The sequence below is a fragment of the Mauremys reevesii genome, linkage group 11 (assembly GCF_016161935.1).
Source record: "Mauremys reevesii isolate NIE-2019 linkage group 11, ASM1616193v1, whole genome shotgun sequence".
In the NCBI taxonomy this organism is placed as follows: Eukaryota; Metazoa; Chordata; order Testudines; family Geoemydidae; genus Mauremys; species Mauremys reevesii.
In genome coordinates, this window is record NC_052633.1 from 72467868 (window position 1) to 72490199 (window position 22332).

Genomic DNA, 22332 nt, shown 5'->3' on the forward strand with positions numbered 1-22332 from the left:
TCCTTTCTCAGTAATAGTGGACAATACCACTATCCTGCCTGTCACTCAGGCCTGTAACCTGGGCATCAACTTTGACTTGGACCTTTCTCTCTGGGTCCTCACCTCAGGCTATATCTAAATCTTGCAGATTCTTTTTGCATAACACCTCTTAGCATGTAGCCTTTCTTATTCAGTCACACACAGCTAAAACTTCAGTGCAGGCTCTCATCGTCCTGCTTCTTAATTACTGCAGCATCCTTTTTTCTGGCCCTGACAAATGCAGTCTTGCCCCACTCATATCCATTCTGTCTGTAGCCATCTGTTGTGTTGTCTCTTCTCTTATACATAGATTATATAGGCTCTTTGGGGCAGGGACCGTCTTTCTGTTCTGTGTTTGTACAGCACCTAGCACCGTGGGGTCCTGTTCCTTCACTAGAGCTCCTAGGAGCTATTGTAATACAAATAATAAATGTCTCTTTTATCTTTACCTTTCCTATCCTGGGCTATAAATACAGTACAGCCCTGCTTAGTCCTTGGTTTCAGGGGAGGTCTGAAACATTTGGATAAATGGGGGTTTGGCTAACAGATTAAGGCTTTAGTGCCGTTTAAATTGTTTAAGAATAGATGAGGCTTTAGATCAGTTGATTCAGCTTTTATAAAGTAGCCTTGCAAAACTGTCATGAAAATTTACCAACCTAGACACAGTATCTCCTTTTCTCTTTTTACTATGCTACTGATCAAAAATATTTTTGCCCCCATGGAAATTAATTTATCCAAGCAGATGGGCAAGTAGAATTTTGTAATACATCGAACAACTAGAAGTGGAACCGCCAAACTATAACTTAAGCGTTTTTTAAGTGGGCCAAACCAAACTCCTCTTTTCTCTCCTCTTTCTATTATCATTATGTCGATTTTTTATCTCCTCGCTCTAATCTCTATCCTCAGCCGCCCTCCCCCCTCCCACCCCCCCCCCCCCAGCCCCCCCCCTCCCCGGCTCCAGGCTCCCGCCTCCCCCCGCCCCCCCCCCCCCCCGTCCCCCCCCGCCCCCCTCCCCGCGTCCCCTCCGTGTCCCCAGCCGCCCGCCCCCAGCTCCCTCCCGCCCCAGCTCCCCCCGCGCCGCCTCCCGCTCCCCGCTCCCCCGCGCCCAGCCCCCGCTCCCCCGCTCCCCCCCCCCCCCCCCCCGCCCCCCCCCCGTCCCCACCCCCCCCACCCCCGAGCCCAGCCGCCCCTCGCGCGCCCGCCCCGCCCTCCCCCAGCGCCCGCCCCCCCCGCCCCCCAGCCCCCGGCCCCCCCCCCCCCCCCCCCCGCTCCCCCCCGCCCCGCTCCCCAGCCCCCCCCCGCCCCGCCCGCGTCCCCCCTCGCCCCCGCCCCCCGGCCCCGGCCGGCCCGCCGCCGCTCCCCGCCCCGCCGGCCCCCAGCGCCGCCCCGCCCCGCCCGCGCCGGTCCCGCCCGCCCCCGCCGCCGCCGCGCGCCGCCCGCCCCCGCCCGCCCCCGCCCCCCGCGCCGCGCGCCGTCCCGCCGCCCCCGCGCCCCCCCGCCGCCCCGCCCGCCCGCCCGCGCCCGCCGCGCCGCCGCCCCAGCCGCCCGCTGCGCCGCCGCCCGCCGCCGTCCCGCCGCGCGCCCGCCCCGCCGCCCCCCCCCCCGTCCCCCCCGCTATCGATCATCGGTTATCTCTTTTTTTTGGCAAACCCCTAGGCCAGCGACATAACAGGGTTCAACTGTATTGTTTTAAGGTCTGATATTGATTTAAACGGTGAGGGGGGAAGTCAAGAAACACAATGTGGGACCAAGAAGGCTGGCTACAGGGCTAGAGGCATTTATGCTGTCGTTAGGCTTTTTTTAAAATAAAAGTTTATCAGAGTCCACATGTGTGTAGGTATAGAGATGTGTATTATTCAGTAATCAGTTAACTATTGGCCTATGCTGTCTGCAAGTCTACAAGGGCAAAATTTGCTAATGGACTTGGTCTTCACTGATCGGGGAGAACTGGGAATCCGTTTCTTCTAAGAAACATAGGAAATTAAATCTAAAGAACTCTGTTAATACAGAATTAAGGCAGCACAATTAAGCATTAAAAAGTTAAGAAATGTAAAAGTTAAAGTTGAGTGTTTTACTTTAACTTTGCCCCTTGACTGTATGAATTATAATAGTTTTAATTACATGGACACAGGTTTTTAAATACACACGTAACTTAGGTTGTACAAAATACTATTGAATTATTTGATATGACTGTGGCTATGTCTTTATTGCCAAAAGGGTGTATTTTTTACAGTGGGCTAACTAACATGTGTTAGGTAGTTAAAACCTAATGGGGACAAAGATACAGGTAGTTTTTACTGCATTGTGGCTAGGTGAGGTCAACATTATACTCCCCAGCTGTGGTTGACCTCTCCTAGCTACATTGCTGTAAAAACTACATGTCTCCATTTTACAGCAAGATAACTACTATCTCACAGTAAAAACATGCCTTTTTTGGTCATGAAGACACGTCTTTGTGATCATACAGAAGATGTAATCTAATAAATATTCCCTGAGTTAAAACTGTATTTTCAATTTTAATTTTCACATTTTCTGACTTTGAGCTGTGCAACCTTATGCAATGTTGTGTTAACAGTTTTGTAATTTTAATGTACAGTCATTTAAAAGAACCTTTTTTTGCCTTATAAGTTTTTTTATCTGCTATTTGGCTTAGAGATATTCAAAGTAGCTGACTTTATCCTAACTGAGCTGCAAAAAGAACGTGTATTCATTAACAACTTATTAAAAATGTGGGGAGTGTTAATTACCAGACAAACAAAATAACGTTAATTGAAACAGGTTTCTTTATTTTTTCATCTCCAGCCCAGGCAACATCTTACCAGTGAGAGGTGTCTTTTATAATATGGGTTGTTCAGCTAGCTAAATTACTTAATTGGGTTAATGTTAACTAACTGCAAAATGCTTCCTAAACAACTGTGTAATCTCTTCTTCCCCATAAGAACTGACATACTATCTTTCACTTTAATATTATAGAGCTATAGAGATTTTAGATGGAAAACACCTACTAGATCACATTCTCTGCCCTCTTCTTACTATGATCAGGAACAGGAATGTTCTATATAGTTTATTTTGTGGTGCTTTGTGCAATCCAAGCCAAACCAGTTGGACTTCCACCCTTTCCTGAGGAGATTGCATTTTCTGGATTGTTTTATTTCAGTTGCATCCGACGAAGTGGGTATTCACCCACGAAAGCTCATGCTGTAAAACGTCTGTTAGTCTATAAGGTGCCACAGGATTCTTTGCTGCTTTTATTTCAGCGTATCAAAGGATTCATCTCTGTTTTTTTGATTCTTTAATTTAGAGAGAGCCTGGAGCGTCTTTCAATGTTTAAGAAAATCGAAAGAAGACCTATGCCTTGGCCCTGCCAGCTAACTATAGGTTCTAATCTGTCTATAAGGATTGTGGCATACAAATCAGTAAGTTACTAAAATCTCATATTTAAGTATACATTGGCAGGAGCATAGTTAGCTGCACCTTCATTTTTTCCTTAAAGACAAGAAAATTAAATACCTTAAGATAGATGAAGGAAAACATTATGGTGAGATTTTACATGCACAAAACCCAGTAAATCTGAAGTTACAGTTCTCACAGCAACCTTAACTTTGCCATATTAGACATGCATGTTAAAGCATTAAAGTTAACAATATTCAGAAAGAGAAAGTAATTCCTATCCACAATGTGACATTTAACTGTATAAAGTTTACAAACCTGATTTAGGGTGCTGCATTCACATGGAGCTTTCCAACTGGCTGTCTCTGAAATGCCCAGAAATGAATGAGGCTTAATATTTTCCTTATTTCTTAGGGGAAATTGCACCTTTTTTTTAGAAATAGTAATAAGGATACCCTCAATTTGAAATCACATTTGTGGACATAAATGTTTTACTCACTGTTGTTACAAATCACATGTAAGATTATAATAATTTTAAAAGATTAATGAAAATATTTTCTCTCTTTTTTCAGTGTTTGCTTTGTGCAATTTGACAGGACCTTACATATAGTCAGTTTCACTGTTCAGTCAGTCTGTTTCCCCTATTGTTTGTGTGGGTCTTTCACACAGCAGTAAGAGGAAAAACATTTTAAAAAAGAGGAAAATGTGTAACACCACAGCTGCCTATCATGTAAATAATAGCTAGGCAGTCATGTAGTTCAGTGATACTGAGGTGATTTTGGTGAAATAGAGTTTAACTGGTTCATCACCTGAACCTAAAAATAGGATTCTCTTCAGTTTTCTGTTGCTTCAAGGCAAAATATTCTAATTTACTAATATGCCTGATGTCTAGAAAGTGGATTTATTAGGTCTGGGTAAGGTCTAATCATTATGGGCTTCCCTTGCCAGCTTCCTGTTTCTTCTCATTTATAATAATAATAATTATTATAATTATTTGATTATGGTATTGTGCTAGGGACTGTGCTAAGGCAGAGTAAGAGATAGTCCCTGCCCCAAAGAGTTTACAATTTAAATAGGCAAGGCAAGCAAGGGTTGGAGGGAAATGAGAGCCATTTGTTTAACCTGAAATGAGAATTGTCAATATGAGTAGAGCACTAGTGGTGATTGGAGTAGCAAATGCTGTTTTCAGCAAATGCTGTCAAGTATCAGAGGGGTAGCTGTGCTAGTCTGGATCTGTAAAAAGCAACAAAGAGTCCTGTGGCGCCTTATAGACTAACAAATGTATTGGAGCATAAGCTTTCATGGGTGAATATCCACTTCGTCAGACACATGTAATGGAAATTTCCAGAGGCAGGTATAAATATGCAGGCAAGAATCAGTCTAGAGATAATGAGGTTAGTTTAATCAGGGAGGATGAGGCCCTCTTCTAGCAGTTGGGGTGTGAACACTAAGGGAGGAGAAACTGCTTTTGTAGTGGGCTAGCCATTCACAGTCTTTGTTTAATCCTGAGATGATGATGTCAAATTTGCAAATGAACTGAAGCTCAGCAGTTTCTCTTTGAAGTCTGGTCCTGAAGTTTTTTTGCTGTAGGATGGCTACCTTTAAATCTGCTATTGTGTGTCCAGGGAGGTCGAAGTGTTCTCCTACAGGTTTTTGTGTATTGCCATTCCTAATATCAATATTCCATTACATATGTCCGATGAAGTGGGTATTCACCCACGAAAGCTTATGCATCAATACATTTGTTAGTCTATAAGGTGCCGTAGGACTCTTTGTTGCTTCTTTCAGCAAATGCTGTTTATGACCCAGCACTTGATCAAGAGAAATGATTCTAGGAATTGATTCTCACGTTGTGGTGGGGACCCAGCCCCAAATGAGATTGAAATATTCCTTTTCTTTCAATGTTGACACAAAGTTCACGGAAGAGAAGCTGAAAAAGTCCTGGACTCTTGTGGATGCCAAAACCTTAAAAAAAGAAGATGTGCAAAAAGAGACTGTCTACTGCTTGAACGATGATGATGAAACAGAAGTTCCAAAAGATGATCTTGTTCAAGGTATGGGTTATTCTCTCTGTGCCCTCTTAAAACATTTAGGCTTAAATTTTAGGACTTGTCCTCCTAAGTCACTTAAATGTATTAGAAAATTCCACCCTTAGGTGCCTAAAGATGGATTTAGAAGGCGAACTGTGGCCTTAGACTGTAAACTCGTGGGGGTAGGGAGCTTGTCATCTTGTATATCTGTAAAATTCGTATTGTTGCCACAGTAGCTAGATCTGCATGTTTTTTACAAAGACAAAATAAAACAACAAAAAATGGATAAAGCAAAATAAAACAAAAAAACCTCATCCAGCAGTTGTGGCTCCTGGTGCACTAGGTTGCAATGCCACTTCACCATGACCAGCATATGCTGGATGGAGGGGTGGCTGGGCCAAATCCGAGCTGGGACCCCATGCGCCAGGTCCAAATACCTGGAGCAGGAAGCCAGGCCTATCACCGCAGGACCAGAGCACCACTGCAGGGTGAGTGAGGGGTGGGCTCACTCTCCAATCCCCACCTCGCCCCAGAATTCCCAACACGCCCTACACTCCCCTTCCCCCACTATCTCCTGTGTGGATAAAATGTGTCACACGAAATAACACAAAATAACCTCCCTCATTCCAAAATTATAAAAAATAAAAAGAATTTCACAGGACTCTAATTATTGCAATAATAATAATGCCAGATAGGAACTGGAAGGCAGTGTAGCAGTTCCCAAGCTGCGCTCTGTGGAGCACTTGTGCTCCATGGTGGATGGGCTGGTGGATGGTGCTGACTCTTCTTGTTTCCAGCTGTTAAATTGCATCAAAATATATCTAAAAATATATAAAATACTTTCCTACTGTTATAGCAGTTGCTTGCATGGAAAAGTATGTGCCACAAGGATATTACACAATTGTGAATGGAAGATGCAGTGGTCTCTGTGATAATGAATAAAAGGAGGTGTCTAGGGGATAATCCTTCTGTTAGATGTGGTTCTCACCATGAAAAAGTTTGAGAATTAGCTTTACCATTTAGACCAAAAGGAGGTTTCAGGTGCCAGGGTGACAGAATGCAGGATAGTACTCACAGCATGTAAATTTCTGTTTTGCATAGTTTAGTTTCTCTTTGAATGCAAAGAATTCAGTTTCTTAGATGAATAAAGGCACATCATCAACTTGAAATACAGTCCATTTTCAAAAATTTGAGTTAAAAATTGTTTCAAGTGCTATATCTGCTTCTCAGTCTCCCTGGGTATGTCTACACAGCAAAGAAAAACCTGCATCTGGCGTGTGCAAGCTGGCTTGGGCTTGTGGGGCTGTTTCATTGCTGTGTAGACTTCCGAACTGGGGCTGGAGCCTGGGCTCTAGGACCTGTGAGGTGGGAGGGTCCCAGAGCTTGGGCTCCAGCCTGAGCCTGGAAGCCCCCACACAGTAGTGAAACAGAGCCACAAGCCCAAGTCAGCTGGCACTGGCCAGCCACAGGTGTCTAGTTGCTATATTGACACACTATTATCAGTCACATTTTGCTATTTTAAAAAATGTTTCTTTCCCTTGGTGCTGTTCAAAAGTCCTACACAAATGGGGGAAATAGAATAATTATACAGGGGAGACCGTACAAATGACTACAGAAAGTCAAGTGCACAAAGTAAACTGAAAAAATAGAAATATAATTTTTCTCTCTCAACTCCTTTAACTGTAGTAATCTTAGGTGTTATTTGTAACAGTAGTAGGTTAAAAATGTTCATACATCTGTGTGATTTTTAAGTTGACTGTCTCTCTTTAAGCAGAGGTGATGTAATTATGAAAAAAGCTAGTAAGTAATATTAATTTAGTGTTCTGTGCATGTTTCATAATTTCAGACTTAAAAAAAAATCTGACATTATAAGGTAGATTTTAGGAAGGGTTCTCTTCAAATTCCACAGCATCTTTTCCTGCTAAATTATTTGCCCTCACTCCAGTTAATTTGGGGACACTTTCTATTTCCTTCAGTATGTTTAAATGTTTCAGATGAGTTTGTAATTGCCCTGACTTCAGTGAGCGGGATTGGGCCTTAAATATGGATCTATCCATGTAGATTTAGTAGAGTGGGGGTACATTTATTTGCCTGTTAGTAGTTGTTCTCTAAGATGGCACTGTCCGTGGATATAAACTAACTCACCTTTTGATAGTTTTTATATTTTGGGATTTGATTAATAGACTTTAAGGCCAGAACTGACCATTATGATAATCTAATCTGCCCTCCATCATAACAATGGGATTTTACCCAGCGATTCCTGCACAAAGCCCACATGTTGTGGTTGAGCTACAGCATATTTTAAAAAAGAGGCTAGAAGTTTAAAATGTTGGTAACAAGGCTATGATGTGTTATAATATATTAAAACTCTCTCGATCCTTCCTCACCCCAAAGCTGCTGCATGCTTCCTCAAGCAGGGTCAGAACATTCTAGAAATCTTTGAGCATTCCTGACCTCCCTCTGCTGAATTCCTGATCTGTGAATGCCTGTCAGATTATTTCTTCAGAGAAAAGCAGTAGTAAATAGTTACAATTTACTTTTGATTCCAATATCAAAGTAAACTAGAGAGACCAAAGATGTCTTCACCCAGTGGCCTGACATTCAACTACAGTTAAAGAGCTCCCGATGTTTCATAGAAATTTTTGAAAAACATTCTGTTTACAGAGTATTCTGCACACTGAGTGTCTTTTTTGAGTTTTGCTTCAATTTCTTTTTCATTTTCTTTTCCAATTCCTAAGGAAGTGTGCATGCAAAAACGTTTTTCATTTTGGGATGTTCATCTGCTTCTGGTGTTTATTCCCCACCTGAAGACATCATCCTCAGGCTCTGACAGCATAATCAGCTAAACAGAAGCTAATTGTGGTATTGCAAGCAGAATTTTATAACTTCAGGTTGGGGACTAAGCAGCAAGAACCGGCGATACTCCTAAGAATCAAAATCCTGATTTCATGCAAATATCCCTAGTAATAACAAGCAAAGGAAGCAAAATACAGAAATAAACACTAGATCAACTAGTCTCTGTATAGAAAGGTTTTTGCTTTTCCATGAGGCATCAGTAGGTCTTTAATATCCATTTTAATGACAGCTTGGTCTCTGAATTTTTTGTGGATTCCTTTCTTTGAGTCTCCTGATGATTTCTGTTATGTTTTTGCTATTTTTATTTGCAAGGAGTGTTCATGTTCTTTTCACTGAGTATTGTTTTGTGAGTATAAGGTGTTGGGCAGTATGTTAAGTAATTTTTTTTTCTTTTCTAATATCTGCAAAAGTAGGTACATTATGTAAAATGATGCACAAGGAGTGTAACTGTTTTTTGTGATTTGCAAATTTTGTCTATGGAGTGTGTGATTATTTTGTTAACACGAGAAAGTAATTTGATGTAAATTACAAAGTTAATTGTATGGGGGTATAGCTGTGGGGCGTGCATGCATTGTTAAAATATGCAGAGTGCTAATTTCAGTGTAAGAAATGTAGGCCCTTATGCTTACCAGATGCTCATCTCTTGTTCTCCAGGGTTCCGCTATGGGAGCGATATAGTTCCTTTCTCTAAAGTAGATGAGGAGCAAATGAAATACAAAACTGAAGCAAAGTGTTTTTCTGTATTAGGATTCAGCAGATCATCTCAGGTGCAGTATTGAACTTCTTCCCACTCAGTTACTGGATAACTGTTGAATATAGGTCAGAGCCACTGGGGACAATGATGCTGTGCTATGCTCCAGTGAACAGGTGCATGTTGTGTGGGTGGCTGCTATTAGATGTGCAGAAACAGTTCACGTTTGCCGTGTCCAGTGGATCTGGACTCCACATAGGTCACTATGAAGGGGACATTTGAGCGAGGTTCATCGTTGTGGCCTCTGGCTCACGATTATACAGAGCCAGTGGTCACAAATCCTCGTGTCGGGGTGGCAGGTGTAGTACAATCCCTATTTTAACCCAGGGGCTGAAGTAGTGGATGAAGAAGAAGCTTCAGAATTTCCCCACCCTCTTCCAGTGGCAAGGAAGTGGATTCCTCCTTCCACAGTCCCTGGTTAGTTCCCTGCACAAAATCCTCTGGCTTTGTCCAAGTCTGTGTGTTCATTCCATCGTACTAGCAATAGAAGCTCACCAATGTTTGAGAACTCTTGGAAGCTAAGTGTCTTAATTCTAATGCTCATAGAATTAAGTTATGAGCTGTGGTTTTCCTCTTGTTTTCATTAAAGTAACAAAAATTAAATGTCGTGATTGGTTCACAAAATTAGGGCTCAGAAGCAGTAAGTATAGGAAGATGATTATATGTCTTTTAAAAGTAGATACATATACTATAGGGAGACATTAAAGAGTGTTTGTGGATATATTCTAACTCTTTTTATTGGGAGCATTCATTTTGCCATTCATCGGCATGGCACCATGGCATTGGTCCGGCTTTGAGCAGGGGGTTGGACTAGATGACCTCCTGAGGTCCCTTCCAACCCTGAGATTCTATGATTCTATGATCTGGGTGCCTTACAAGGCTTAAGATGAGACATTCCCTATCTCAGTAAGAAACCAAACACTTTGCCTTCCTGCTATCTATAACTTCGGCAGTCAGCTAGGAAAGCAGGATTTAATCATGTGGGAAGTCCTGGACAACGAGATATCTTGCCTCACGTTCTAAAAGTGGAATATACACATATGCATACAGATGAGAGCAAAACATTTTAAGCTGGCACTACTCTTCCCTTTCCAGGAGATCCCCGATGGTGGTTATGGGCATCTATCCATCCTCCTGGAGTCTCCCGGGACTGAGTCAAGTTACTTCTTTTATTCACTATCCATGGTGAAGTCACTGGGGGGGATCATAAGATACTGAGCCTCAGTGCTAGCAGTATGCTGAATGCTCCCAAATCTACTTCTCTGTCTTGTCAAGTCTTCCAGATGTTACAGTGCCTTGGCAAATAGGGACCTGGATGAAACGCAGGATCATTAGCCATCACCACAAAAAACAGAAGTGATGCTGGTCGGCAGAGGGCAATATATAGAGAGCTGTCAAAAACTGCAACCACCCCTCTATTGTCCACAGGTGCATAGCCTCAATCTTGCTAGAGGTGTCCGTGAACTCTGTTATAACAGCAGTGGTCTAAACCATCTTTAACAAGACAGGAGTTTGTGCCATTTCCTTTCACATGAGAATCTAGTTACAACATCCCATCCCTTAATCACCTCTAGACTGGATTATTATAACATGGTCTGATCATGTGGGCACCCAGAAAGTAAAGCTGCTACTTTAGGCAGCTGCCTTTCTACTAAGCAAGACAGGCCAGTGAGAACACACTGCGCTAGCTCTTCACACACTACATTAGTTGCTGATCCAGTTCTGAGCCCAGTTCAAGATTCTGAGTAGCTAAAGTCCCTTATTTGTTATAGAAAGGCCTCATCTTCCATCATCTCCTGATTTGGTGGTCCTGACCATGACTCTGCTCCTGTTCCCCCACTCTTCCTTTTATCTTCACTCAGAAACTTTCAGCTGGTCCACCTCTCCCCTCCTTCTGGACCTCAGAACAAGTGTACATATTCTTGATGTATAATACAAAACAAGCGATACCCATCTATACCAATATTTGAGTCATGAGACTTATCCCACCAAATCTCTGATGCCAAATAAGTCATAATTTAGCTTATAGACTAATACTTCCAGTTCTTCCAATTGGTTCCCCATACTCCTTAGATTTGTGTATAGACCCTCTTGTAATTTTCCATTTCCACCCCAACATTTAGCCCTCTGTTGAAGTTACCTTTTTTATATCTACTTGTGGACTTTTGTCATCTGCCCCTTTTGAACCTAGTTTAAAGCCCTCCTTGTTAAGTTAATGAGTTGTTGTGCAAAGATGCTTTTCCTCTTCTTAGTTAGATGGGTCCCATCTCTTCCCAGCAGTCTTCTTTCCCAGAACAGCATGCTATGATCAAGAAAGCCAAAGCCTTCCCATCAACACTGTCTGTGCAGCCATGCATTCATTTCCAGAATACACATATCCCTGCCTGGGCCCCAGCCAGGCAGATGTACAAGAACACAGCCTGCACCCCCGACTCCTTCACCCCCAGAGCCCTGTAGTCACTGCTGATCTTCTCATGGTCAGACCTGACAAAATCGTTGGTGTCCACACGGATGAGCAGTATGGGGGTAGCAGTCAGAGGGATAGCTGAGCCTCAGCAACCTTTCTGTAACATCTTAGATGCAGGTTCCAGCAAGCAGCACACCTCCCGGGACATCATGTCCCTCTCAGAAGGGAGTCCCTGGCTTCCAGCACCCTACTCTGCCTCCTCTTTGGTGCAGTGGCCGCGAACTTCCCTGCCTTGAGACAGGTGGCTCCTCCTCCTCAGCCTTTGGAGTCTGCTCCTCCCCTTCCTTTTCCAGTGCAGCATAAAGGAGAGAGTAGTTACGGACCTTGAGGTCAATGGCAGTTGGGACAAATTACCACATGGTTTTACGAAAGGTAGATCGTGCCAAACCAACCTGATCTCCTTCTTTGAGAAAGTAACAGATTTTTTAGACAAGGGAAATGCGGTGGATCTAATATATCTTGATTTCAGTAAGGCGTTTGATACGGTACCGCATGAAGAATTACTGGTTAAATTGGAAAAGATGGGGATCGAAATGAAAATCCAGAGGTGGATAAGGAACTGGTTAAAGGGGAGACTGCAGCGGGTCGTATTGAAAGGTGATCTGTCGGGTTGGAGGGGGGTTACCAGTGGAGTTCCTCAAGGTTCAGTTTTGGGTCCAATCTTATTCAATCTATTTATCACTGACCTTGGAACCAAAAGTAGGAGTGGGCTGATAAAGTTTGCGGATGACACCAAGTTGGGAGGTATTGCCAATTCGGAGAAGGATCGGGATATCCTCCAGGGAGATTTGGATGACCTTGTAAACTGGAGTATTAGTAATAGGATGAAATTCAATAGTGAGAAGTGTAAGGTTATGCATTTAGGGATGACTAACAGGAATTTTAGTTATAAGCTGGGGATGCACCAGTTGGAAGTAACGGAAGAGGAGAAGGACCTCGGAGTCCTGGTTGATCGCAGGATGAGTATGAGTCGGCAATGTGATGTGGCCGTTAAAAAAGCTAATGCGGTCTTGGGATGCATTAGGCGAGGTATTTCTAGTAGAGATAAGGAGGTGCTAGTCCCGTTATACAAGGCGTTGGTGAGACCTCATTTGGAGTACTGTGTGCAGTTTTGGTCCCCCATGTTTAAGAAGGATGAATTCAAACTGGAACGGGTACAAAGAAGGGCCACTAGAATGATCCGAGGAATGGAAAGCCTGTCGTATGAAAGGAGACTTGAGGAGCTCGGTTTGTTTTCCTTAACCAAAAGAAGGTTGAGAGGAGATATGATTGCTCTCTTTAAATATATTAGAGGGATAAATACCAGGGAGGGAGAGGAATTATTTCAGCTCAGTACTAATGTGGACACGAGAACAAATGGATATAAATTGGCAGTCGGGAAGTTTAGGCTTGAAATTAGACGAAGGTTTCTAACCATCAGGGGAATGAAATTCTGGAACAGCCTACCGAGGGAAACAGTGGGGGCGAAGGACCTCTCTGGCTTTAAGATTAAGCTTGATAAGTTTATGGAGGGAATGGTTTGATAGGATAACGTGATGTAGTCAATAGGGCAATAACGTGCGACCACTGGTAATTAGTACCGAGGGTCAATGTTGGGATATTGAAAGTCTTTTTCCGGAGTGTCTGGCTGGAGAGTCTTGCCCGCATGCTCGGGGTTCAGCTGATCGCCATATTTGGGGTCGGGAAGGAATTTTCCTCCAGGGTAGATTGGCAGTGGCCCTGGAGGTTTTTCGCCTTCCTCCGCAGCATGGGGCCGGGGTCGCTTGCTGGAGGATTATCTGCTACTTGAAGTCTTTAAATCAGGATTTGGGGACTTCAACAGCTGAGTCAAGGGAGAGAATTATTTCAGGAGTGGGTGGGTCAGCTTTTGTGGCCTGCATCTTGCGGGAGGTCAGACTAGATGATCATAATGGTCCCTTCTGATCTTAAGTTCTATGATTCTATGACTGCATACAGCATATTAACCAGAGAAACTGGAGCATTTCCAAATACAGAATTAAAGAGGGAATAAACCCACCTCATATCATTTTCTCAATGTACTGAAGCAGCTTTTTCAATCATTCGCATCCCTGAGGAAAGAAGATCATAAGACATCTTATTACTGGTTTTTAAACTTTGATTTTTAATTTATAAGCAATACCATGTAAATCAAGAAATCATACAAGACTTTAAAATACACAAAGGAGATGTTAGTTGGCAAACCGAAGAAAATGCAGCGACATATATATCTAGGTACACCTCTACCTCGATAGAACGCTGTCCTCGGGAGCCAAAAAATCTTACCGCGTTATAGGTGAAACCGCGTTATATTGAACTTAATTTGATCCGCCGGAGCACGCAGCCCTGCCCCCCCCGGACCGCTGCTTTACCGCGTTATATCCGAACTCGTGTTATATCGGGTGGCATTATATTGGGGTAGAGGTGTATATGTGATGCTTGACAGCATAGTATTTCAGCTCCTAAAGACAAATAGGAAGGAATAATAGTGGATACAACAGGTTGACTTCAAGAGCTTCAGGAATGGTGCTGATTTCTGAAGGTCAGATCCCCATTTGGCATAAATTGTCATTGACTTAAATGAGGTTATGACAGTTTACAGCTGCTGAACATCTGTCTCCAAATCTACATCCAGGAGCCTTATCATCCACACGTTCAAAGATTTTTAACAAAAAGAAGAGAAACCAGTACCAGGCATGCTTTAGTCATGTCTGTAACTTTCTAAATAGTAGTATTAAATAACATGTAGACCTGTTCACCCCAAGACAAATGTTCCATGAGTCCAGTATTTAATTTCTGTATTGCCCATTCATAGCTAGCAATGACTGCCACATATCCTGGAATTTGTTAGTCCAAGTCTGATCTCAGATCTGAGAATTTTGCCAGGTCGTAAAAGCAAAACGTGGATGCTGAATCCTATCTGTCCCAGTGAAGTGTAATTTTCCCTTTGGCAAGCACTGCCAATCTCCATACAGGCTAAGGCTAGTGCAGCACCTTCCAAATATCATTTGATAGGATGGTGGTTCTTTATGATGAATACTGCAAAATATGAGTAGAGTTTCACATTGTGTGGTAAATGGAAACAGAGCAACGTATAGGTTTTATATCTACTGTACATAGTAATTAAATGCTTTGGCCTTACATGTGGGTATTATGTTTGTTTGTTCTAGTGTAGAATTAATTAGTTGGTACAATTAAAAATGGCATTTGTTTTAGATCAAAACGAATCATTTTAGAAACTTTAATTTATAGATCCAGAGGCATCACTACATGGGCAACCAGGTTCTGAAGGTCTTTGCAGCGAAAGATGATGAGGTGAGATAAATGAATTTTAAGTTGAGTGGCGGCTCACCTTGAATTAATGGTAATGAATCTGGCAATAAAGTTGGTGTAGGGGTCCTTCGGTGTTAATAAAACAAATACATTCTTCACTATGCAACTTACAAAGGTCCAGTTCCAGCTCTCATAGAGGTCAATGGGAGCTGGAATGAGCTCAAAATGAATATCATGTGTCCAATCAGAAATGAGAAATTTGTAAGTTTCACTGTTTTTAATTATACCTGGGAAGGCTGCAAGTAGGTCATATTTGCCATGTTTGTAAATGGTGGCTTGATTCTGTGTGGATCATTGTATCTCAGACTGTCTCATGGAATGCAAAGCGTGGTTTGTATTTTTTTCAAAGTTTGAAATGTTGCAAGCTGATGTAAAACTCAGCAGAAAAAATACAGAGGCAGTCAGCAAGGTTTCTTTCCCTTCAAGGCCTAAAGATTATGAGGAAAAAGGAAAATAAATTACTATAACCAGAAAAGGAGCCCAAACTCTCCAACTTGGGGTTCAAGCAAGCCTTATCACTTCCTAGCAGCCATTTTATAGTCCTCCCTCTGGACATCTCTATAAGGGGACAGGGAACTTGAACTGAGGTTTAACCTTTTGTTCACTGGTGACTATGTAATGCCCCAGCACTCATTCTCTCTTACATTTAAAATGAAATCTGTCTCTACTGTCAACATTCAAGAAAATAGAAACTTCAAAAACAAAGCCCTGAAACTACCATTTCTTCCTTCCTTTCTATCCTGCAATTTCATGTAGAACCCTTTCCATTTTTGTTTTTAAAAATGGTGATATGTACAGGCTCTAAAGATAGTCTCTACTTTTTAATATATCCACGGTTGTGACCAGATTTGAACTGTGCCTATTGCTGTGTCTTTTGGAGGTAAAAGGTGGTGTTTAAGTCAAGCTGCTGACTAAAAGCGGAGACGTCCTTGTCTTTGCAAGTGCTTTTGGATTCAGTGTGAAAGTTGGTCTGAAGAGCTTTTAACCAGGGCTTGTGTGAACTTGCAGCTCTTTCTTGACAGGCTGCAGCAGTTGCTCTTTCTGCTCTGATTCATGCTTTGGATGAGTTGGATGTCGTGGCCATAGTACGTTATGCTTATGACAGAAGAGCTAATCCTCAGGTTGGCGTAGCCTTTCCATGTATCAAGGATGCATATGAGGTAACATTTTTGACCTTATATAATGCCTTTCTTCAGAGAGTCTTTAAATCCATTCTTTGCAAACGTTAATTAATGAAGCTTCACAGCAAAGGAAATTGCATATGAGTTTGCAGTATGATAAGGCAGGAAAAGAGGCCAGTGTGATTTTGGGTTGTACACGGAGACAGCAAGACATAGAGCAAGGAGATAATCTCCTCTTACTATAAATCTGTGATGAGACCACATCTGGAATATTGCAATCATTTCTGGACATCTAAATACCAACAAAATACTAAGAAATTGGGAATTCTGAGCAGCCAGTTAAAATCATTAAGATGCTGGAAGCAATAATTGTCACTAGAACCAGTAGAACTCTGCTAGAAATGTTAACTTTTGCTGAATTTCTCCTCCCCAGAATCTGTGAAATTTGGGGGAGATTTGCAGGGTTTGGGATTTTTTTTAGCGTGAACTCACTGCAAATGCACATGGTAGAACAAAACAGTATGTTTAAATGTGTGTCTTTATTGTATAGTTTTAATAACGACTTTTATTTTACCCCATTTTATTTTTATAAATGTCCCCCCTCACTTCTCTGACATATGTATTCCCCCACAGATCTTTGAATTCCCCTATATCATTTGTTCTCAACCTTTTCCATACCATGAACCTCTTATAACAGAAAAATATTTCGGGACCTCATTGCCATCCTAGCTATAAAGAAAGGGAGCTGGTCATGAACCTGCTAGAACTTGTTCGCAGCCCCTGGTTGAAAACCCGTGTTCTAGATCTTCAGTCAGACATTTGATTTTCTTCATAGCAAAGCAGTCAAGAAGGGAGGGGACAAGAAAAAACATTCAGTATTTGTAACTTTAAAAGTTGTGGTCAGATTGTTCACTGATTTATACTCCATGTAACCCCATAGGATGCATGTTAGTGCAGAATGTGGGTCCAATAACTGTCAAATGGCTTTTCAAACGTATCTTGCTGCACTGAATAAAGCACGAGTGGGAAGTTTGTGCTAAAGTAATCAGCAGTGAAATAGTTGACATTTAATTTTGTTGTCATTAAGTTTTTGATTTGACATCCCATTGAATTGAATGGGGGCTGGACTTGATGACTTGCGTGTCGTAGGTGGTCGATAAATCTATCACCACTGTTCCAGTTTTTAGATTCCACTGGAAGCCAGCCTCAGTGTGACTAGTAATGGCAAGATCCTGGTTGTAGCAACTCCATCCTGATCTGAAACCAGCCTGTTCCTTTGGCAGGATGGCCTCAAAGATGGGGTGAGATGGACCAATAAGACCCTCTCCATTAACTTGCAAACTGTGGAGAGGAATGCTGTTCGGTGATGGCTGGTGGCATCATTTGTTGGTTTCCCATGTTTGAGCAGGGTAATGACTTCAGCCTTAAAACAGCTTTTTGGGATCTTCATCTTGAATGTAATGCAGGGACTAGGTCTGTGAACGATGTTTATCCATTTGGTCCCAAATTCTTAAGGAATTTGTGGTAAATGTGGTCCTTGCCAGCAACTTTTCCACTTCTAATGGCCATGAGGGCCTTGTTTTATGGGAATGATAGCGGTGAAGTGACAGGGCTTTGTGGGACATTTAGAAAGAGTTCTTTCTGACCCTTTTGTCTAGTCAGCTTGTCAGTTCTGGTCTTCAGAAAAGACCTCCCAGAGAGCTCCCAGAGAAGGTGGGAGATGACATTAGCCATCATTTTTGATTAGTGGTATTTTACTAGCTCGGCAGCTCCAAGCTTATGGCGTGCCCGGGCTTTATGACTGGAGTGAGTGAACTCAAGACTCTCCACTGTCTAGTTCCGGGGTCAGCAACCTTCAGCACACCAGCCCGCGCTGCTTCCCGTAGTTCCCATTGGCTGGGAACGGCAAACCGCAGCCACTGGGAGCTGCGGGTGGCCATGCAAATCTAAACAAACTGTCACGCGGCCTGCCAGCGGATTGCCCTGACGGGTGGAGGTTGCCCACCAGTGGTCTAGCTAATACTTAGTCCTATCATGAGTTCAGGGGACTGGACTAGATGACCTCTCGAGGTCCCTTCCAATTCTATGACTTCTCAAGGTCCCTCCCAGCTCTACATTTCTATGATTCTACATTTTCTTTATTTCACACTTCTCAGAGATACTGTTTGAGTTAGTCTGTAGACTCTGGAAGATAGTGCTGGATTGTTTCACATTGCATTTGGGAAGGTTTCCTTCGAAACCGAAAGGGCTAGAAATGTAGTTTTTTAAGAAAATGAATGCTTTACATCACACAAGCTGTACAGTATTCAGAATTTCTCCAGCATATGTTTCCAGTGATCTTACTTGTGAGACCCTGTTCAGAGAGCTAAATTATGTATAAGTTGGCTAAGCAGTGACTGTGGTGGGGGTGGACATAAGTCTTTGTATTTTTAAAGGGTATAAACATCCAGGATGGAAAAGAATTATTTAGGGTGCCATGAGCTGGAGGAGGTATATGAAAAAAAATTAGGCTGGGAATGTCAAAAACAACTTGCTTGATGATAAGATGCTGTAGGCTATAGAACAGTCTCTCACAGGTAGTGTTGAAAGCTCCATTGCAGGGGATATTTAAAGCTGGTGTGGACAGAGCTCTAGGCAACAATCCTAAACTAGCAGGCCGATGGACCAGGTGATCCAATAGGTCTAATAAATGGCTAGAGCATTACTGGCACCATTTTTTTAATCATCCTGATATTTGTGGAAGTAATTATGTTAAATATTGTACTTAAACTGTAGTACAATACAAATGTTTTAGTAAATCAAACTATTTCAGTTTGTAGTTTCTAGATTTCTGATTTCCTTATACTCCTGCTGCCTTTACTTCTGGAACTAACTTTAAATTTTCACTTCAAGTTCACTTGCTTCTCTTTTGTTTCCCCCCCCCTTAGTGTCTGATATATGTGCAGTTACCCTACATGGAAGACTTACGACAATACATGTTTTCCTCTTTGAAAAACAATAAAAAGTACACTCCTACAGGTGAGTAGGTCCCTTATTTTCTCACTAATTGACTGCAGCCTAATATCATAATTTTAAGTCACTCTAAAATACATGGAATGTTTGACTTTCCCTTGAAAACATAATCTGATTTGGAAGAAGTCAGTTTGGTCAGCTCATCAGAACTTTGTCTGCTTAGTTGGAGACTGAGTGGCTCCAAGGATTGCACACAGCCTTTCAACACTATACTGTAGGCCAGGGGTCGGCAACCTTTCAAAAGTGGTGTGCCGAGTCTTCATTTATTCACTCTAATTTAAGGTTTCATGTGCCAGTAATATATTTTAACATTTTTAGAAGGTCTCTTTCTATAAGTCTATAGTATATAACTAAACTATTAAAGGTAATAAAGGTAATAATTGGAGATATACCAATCTCCTAGAACTGGAACGGACCTCGAAAGGTCATCGAGTCCAGCCCCCTGCCTTCACTAGCAGGACCAATTTTTGCCCCAGATCCCTAAGTGGCCCCCTCAAGGATTGAACTCACAACCCTGGGTTTAGCAGGCCAATGCTCAAACCACTGTTTGTCAAGTAAATAAGGTTTTAAAAACATTTAAGAAGCTTCATTTAAAATTAAATTAAAATGCAGAGCCCCCCAGACCAGTGGGCAGGCCTGGGCAGTGTGAGTGCCACTGAAAATCAGCTTGTGTGCCGCTTTCGGCATGCGTGCCATAGATTGCCTATCCCTGCTGTAGGCTAAAGTCTGGCTCAGGTTAAATGATCACAAACTGTCATCTGAACCTTTATGATTTTAGGGAGACCTGGTTAATCCCCCATGACCCAGTCAGTCTTTGGCCTCTCTTTTGAAGCTGTCAGCAAAGGGTTTCTATGTGATGGGGTTCACACTGTAGACCTCTCTGCTTTAGGAACTGCACTGAGAACCAGCAGCTCCTTCAGATAGGCCATCTAACAGCCACCTTCCTATGCATACCGTGATGTAATCTAGAAGTGCAGAGCTGGTGTTTAAATTCGTGTGCAAGTATTAGTGCTGAAGAAGTAGGCACACACAGGTGCTAGGATTCAGACAGGAGGCCAACGTGAAACCCCACAGTGTTTGGTTCACTGTCCCAAGAATCTGGAGTACATTGGATTAATGTGGTAATGTATAATCCAGACTGTGTTCTGGATGTTCTCCTTTGTTGTAAGGCCCATTCTGAAAAGGAACAAGAATCTGACAGTCAGGACATGTAGGATGCTATGTGATTCCTGATTCGCTTTTGATTTCCTGCCTGTAACAGGCAGTTTGAAAGCAGAAATTTAACAACCCATCTTACCAAGGTAATAATTGACTATTGTGAACTGAGTTAATTTACATTTGTAACTTTTAAAAGTTGCATTACTCCATTTAGTTCTCCAAACCAACTGTTCTCCTCATTTTCCAAGTGGCCTATAAACCTTCTGTTACAAATAAAAACATCTTGGAAAAGAAGAAAAATGGAAGCAGAAAGGCAGCAGTAACTGAGATCTTCACAAAACTGAAAGGCTCTATAACTTTACATTGTAGTCCTTAAACAATGCAGGGTTTTCATTACTGTGTCCATTATCCATGTTCATTATCAGCCTGTCTGCATCCTCAGGGAATATAAAACATAGTGAATTCTGGGGCATTTGATGCCTTTGTTAAAATCTCATATTCTGAAGTGAATCTTTGTGGGTGAATTATTACAAGCAGATCCATCTGCAAGTGTATTTAATCTTTTTTGTGCATATTTATATTTGTTGGTTTAGAGGATCAGTTATCTGCAGTTGACTCTCTGATTGATTCTATGAGTTTGGTTTATGAAGATGATGATGGGGAGACAACCGAAGACATATTTAAAACCAGCAAAATACCAAACCCTCAGTTTCAGAGATTATATCAGGTGAGATGATAAACTTTCAAGTTAAAACTTTTCCTGTTTCTACACACCTCTGCCCATCTTTTTCAGAGTTGTATGAAAAGACTTGAATTGTGACAGCTGTAATTTAAATGAATTAATCCCTTGATCCTGAGTGGCTACTAGCTTGTGCCTTGCCACAGGCATCAGCTTCAGACCGAATATTTCTAGCTCCCTGCATCATAAGGGTTTGAACAGGCAGTCTAAACAAAGCCTTATCATCTAAGGAAACCCAGGCCAGCCAGGATATGTTGGGCTGTTTACAAGTAAGGCATGTGCTTGAGAAACAGCTGCATCTTCTTTCTAGATAAAGAACCGATGTCCCATGTTCTGTTTGCCACTGTAGACCAACTTATGCAGCACTGCCCACACAAACTCTGTCCTTCACTGCCCTTCCACTTGCCTGGTCTAGTGCAACATAACCAGTGCAGTATTCTTTGTTGTTTATTTATTTTATTTGGCAACAAACTCAAAGTGTACGGCCAGCATAAAATATGTTTAGTATCAGATTTTTATACTGATAATGCATAACTGCATGATAGAAATTATTGTTGGGAAACTGGGTAATAGTTGGGGCCTTTGTCCCTCAGGAAGGCAAGTTTGTTTTGTGTTTTGGCAAGGAGGAGGCAGTTGAAGAGGGGATGCCCCCCTCTCCTTCCCCTTTTAGGCAGGGGCAGAGATTGACTTTAAATCTTGGAAGGGTCTTAATTCTTCATTCTCTAGCCCCAGAAAACATCCACCTGCACCATCTGCTTCTGCATCCAGCAATTATAGATAAGTGTGTTAGCTTGGTGTTTCTGCTAAAATGATCAGCAGTGAAACAGTTAACAGTGTTGACACTTAAAATATCCTCACTGGGCTTCAGAGTTAACACATTTTAGAGATAAATGGAGCAGTTCACACTTGATTCAGAGCTATTGTTTCGAACTGTCTGTGTTTTGATTTACATTTTCGCATCTGAAGATTTTCTTTGCAGCCATGAAGGCGAGAGACTTAATTATGCCCCAGAATTTAAGGGTTCATTTAAAAAAAAGATGTGACAGATTCAAAAAGATGGGCAATTATGATGCAATTTATGCAACTGCATAAGCATATTATACACAGGGCCATGGATAGAATATTGTAGAATGTGGGTTTCTGCTCTGAAAAGTGACTAAAATAGCACTGTGGGGTCCATCCTTATTGTGTCTCAATGATTCCAGATGAAATTTGTGCATTTTACAAGTTAAAAAATGTTTTTCCTACGTGCCTGCAAATTCAGCCTGGGTTCTGCGAGTCATCCTGAGTTCTTTTTACTGCATTGTCACCAGAAATAGAAGGTTCTGTGGGCCAAATTTTGTCTTCAGTGACAAAAATGTAATTCCACTGTCTTGAAATTCTATTCTTAATGACCCCTGCAGAACCCAGCATTCAGGTGCTGCCTACCAGAGTGATTGTACAGAATGCAACTGATTGCA

The 22332-nt window shown here is 42.1% G+C and overlaps 1 protein-coding gene across 2 annotated transcripts in view; it reads left to right on the forward strand.

Moving 5' to 3' along the window:
- Nucleotides 1–22332, forward strand: part of XRCC5 (X-ray repair cross complementing 5) — an 84488-nt gene that overhangs the window by 17564 nt on the left and 44592 nt on the right. For both annotated transcript variants that reach the window (XM_039495162.1, XM_039495163.1), the window contains 7 exons: nucleotides 3320–3434; nucleotides 5324–5462; nucleotides 8949–9061; nucleotides 14762–14824; nucleotides 15865–16002; nucleotides 18891–18981; nucleotides 20727–20860. In XM_039495162.1, coding sequence (XP_039351096.1) covers nucleotides 3320–3434; nucleotides 5324–5462; nucleotides 8949–9061; nucleotides 14762–14824; nucleotides 15865–16002; nucleotides 18891–18981; nucleotides 20727–20860 — 793 coding nt within the window. The remainder of the gene's footprint in view (nucleotides 1–3319; nucleotides 3435–5323; nucleotides 5463–8948; nucleotides 9062–14761; nucleotides 14825–15864; nucleotides 16003–18890; nucleotides 18982–20726; nucleotides 20861–22332) is intronic.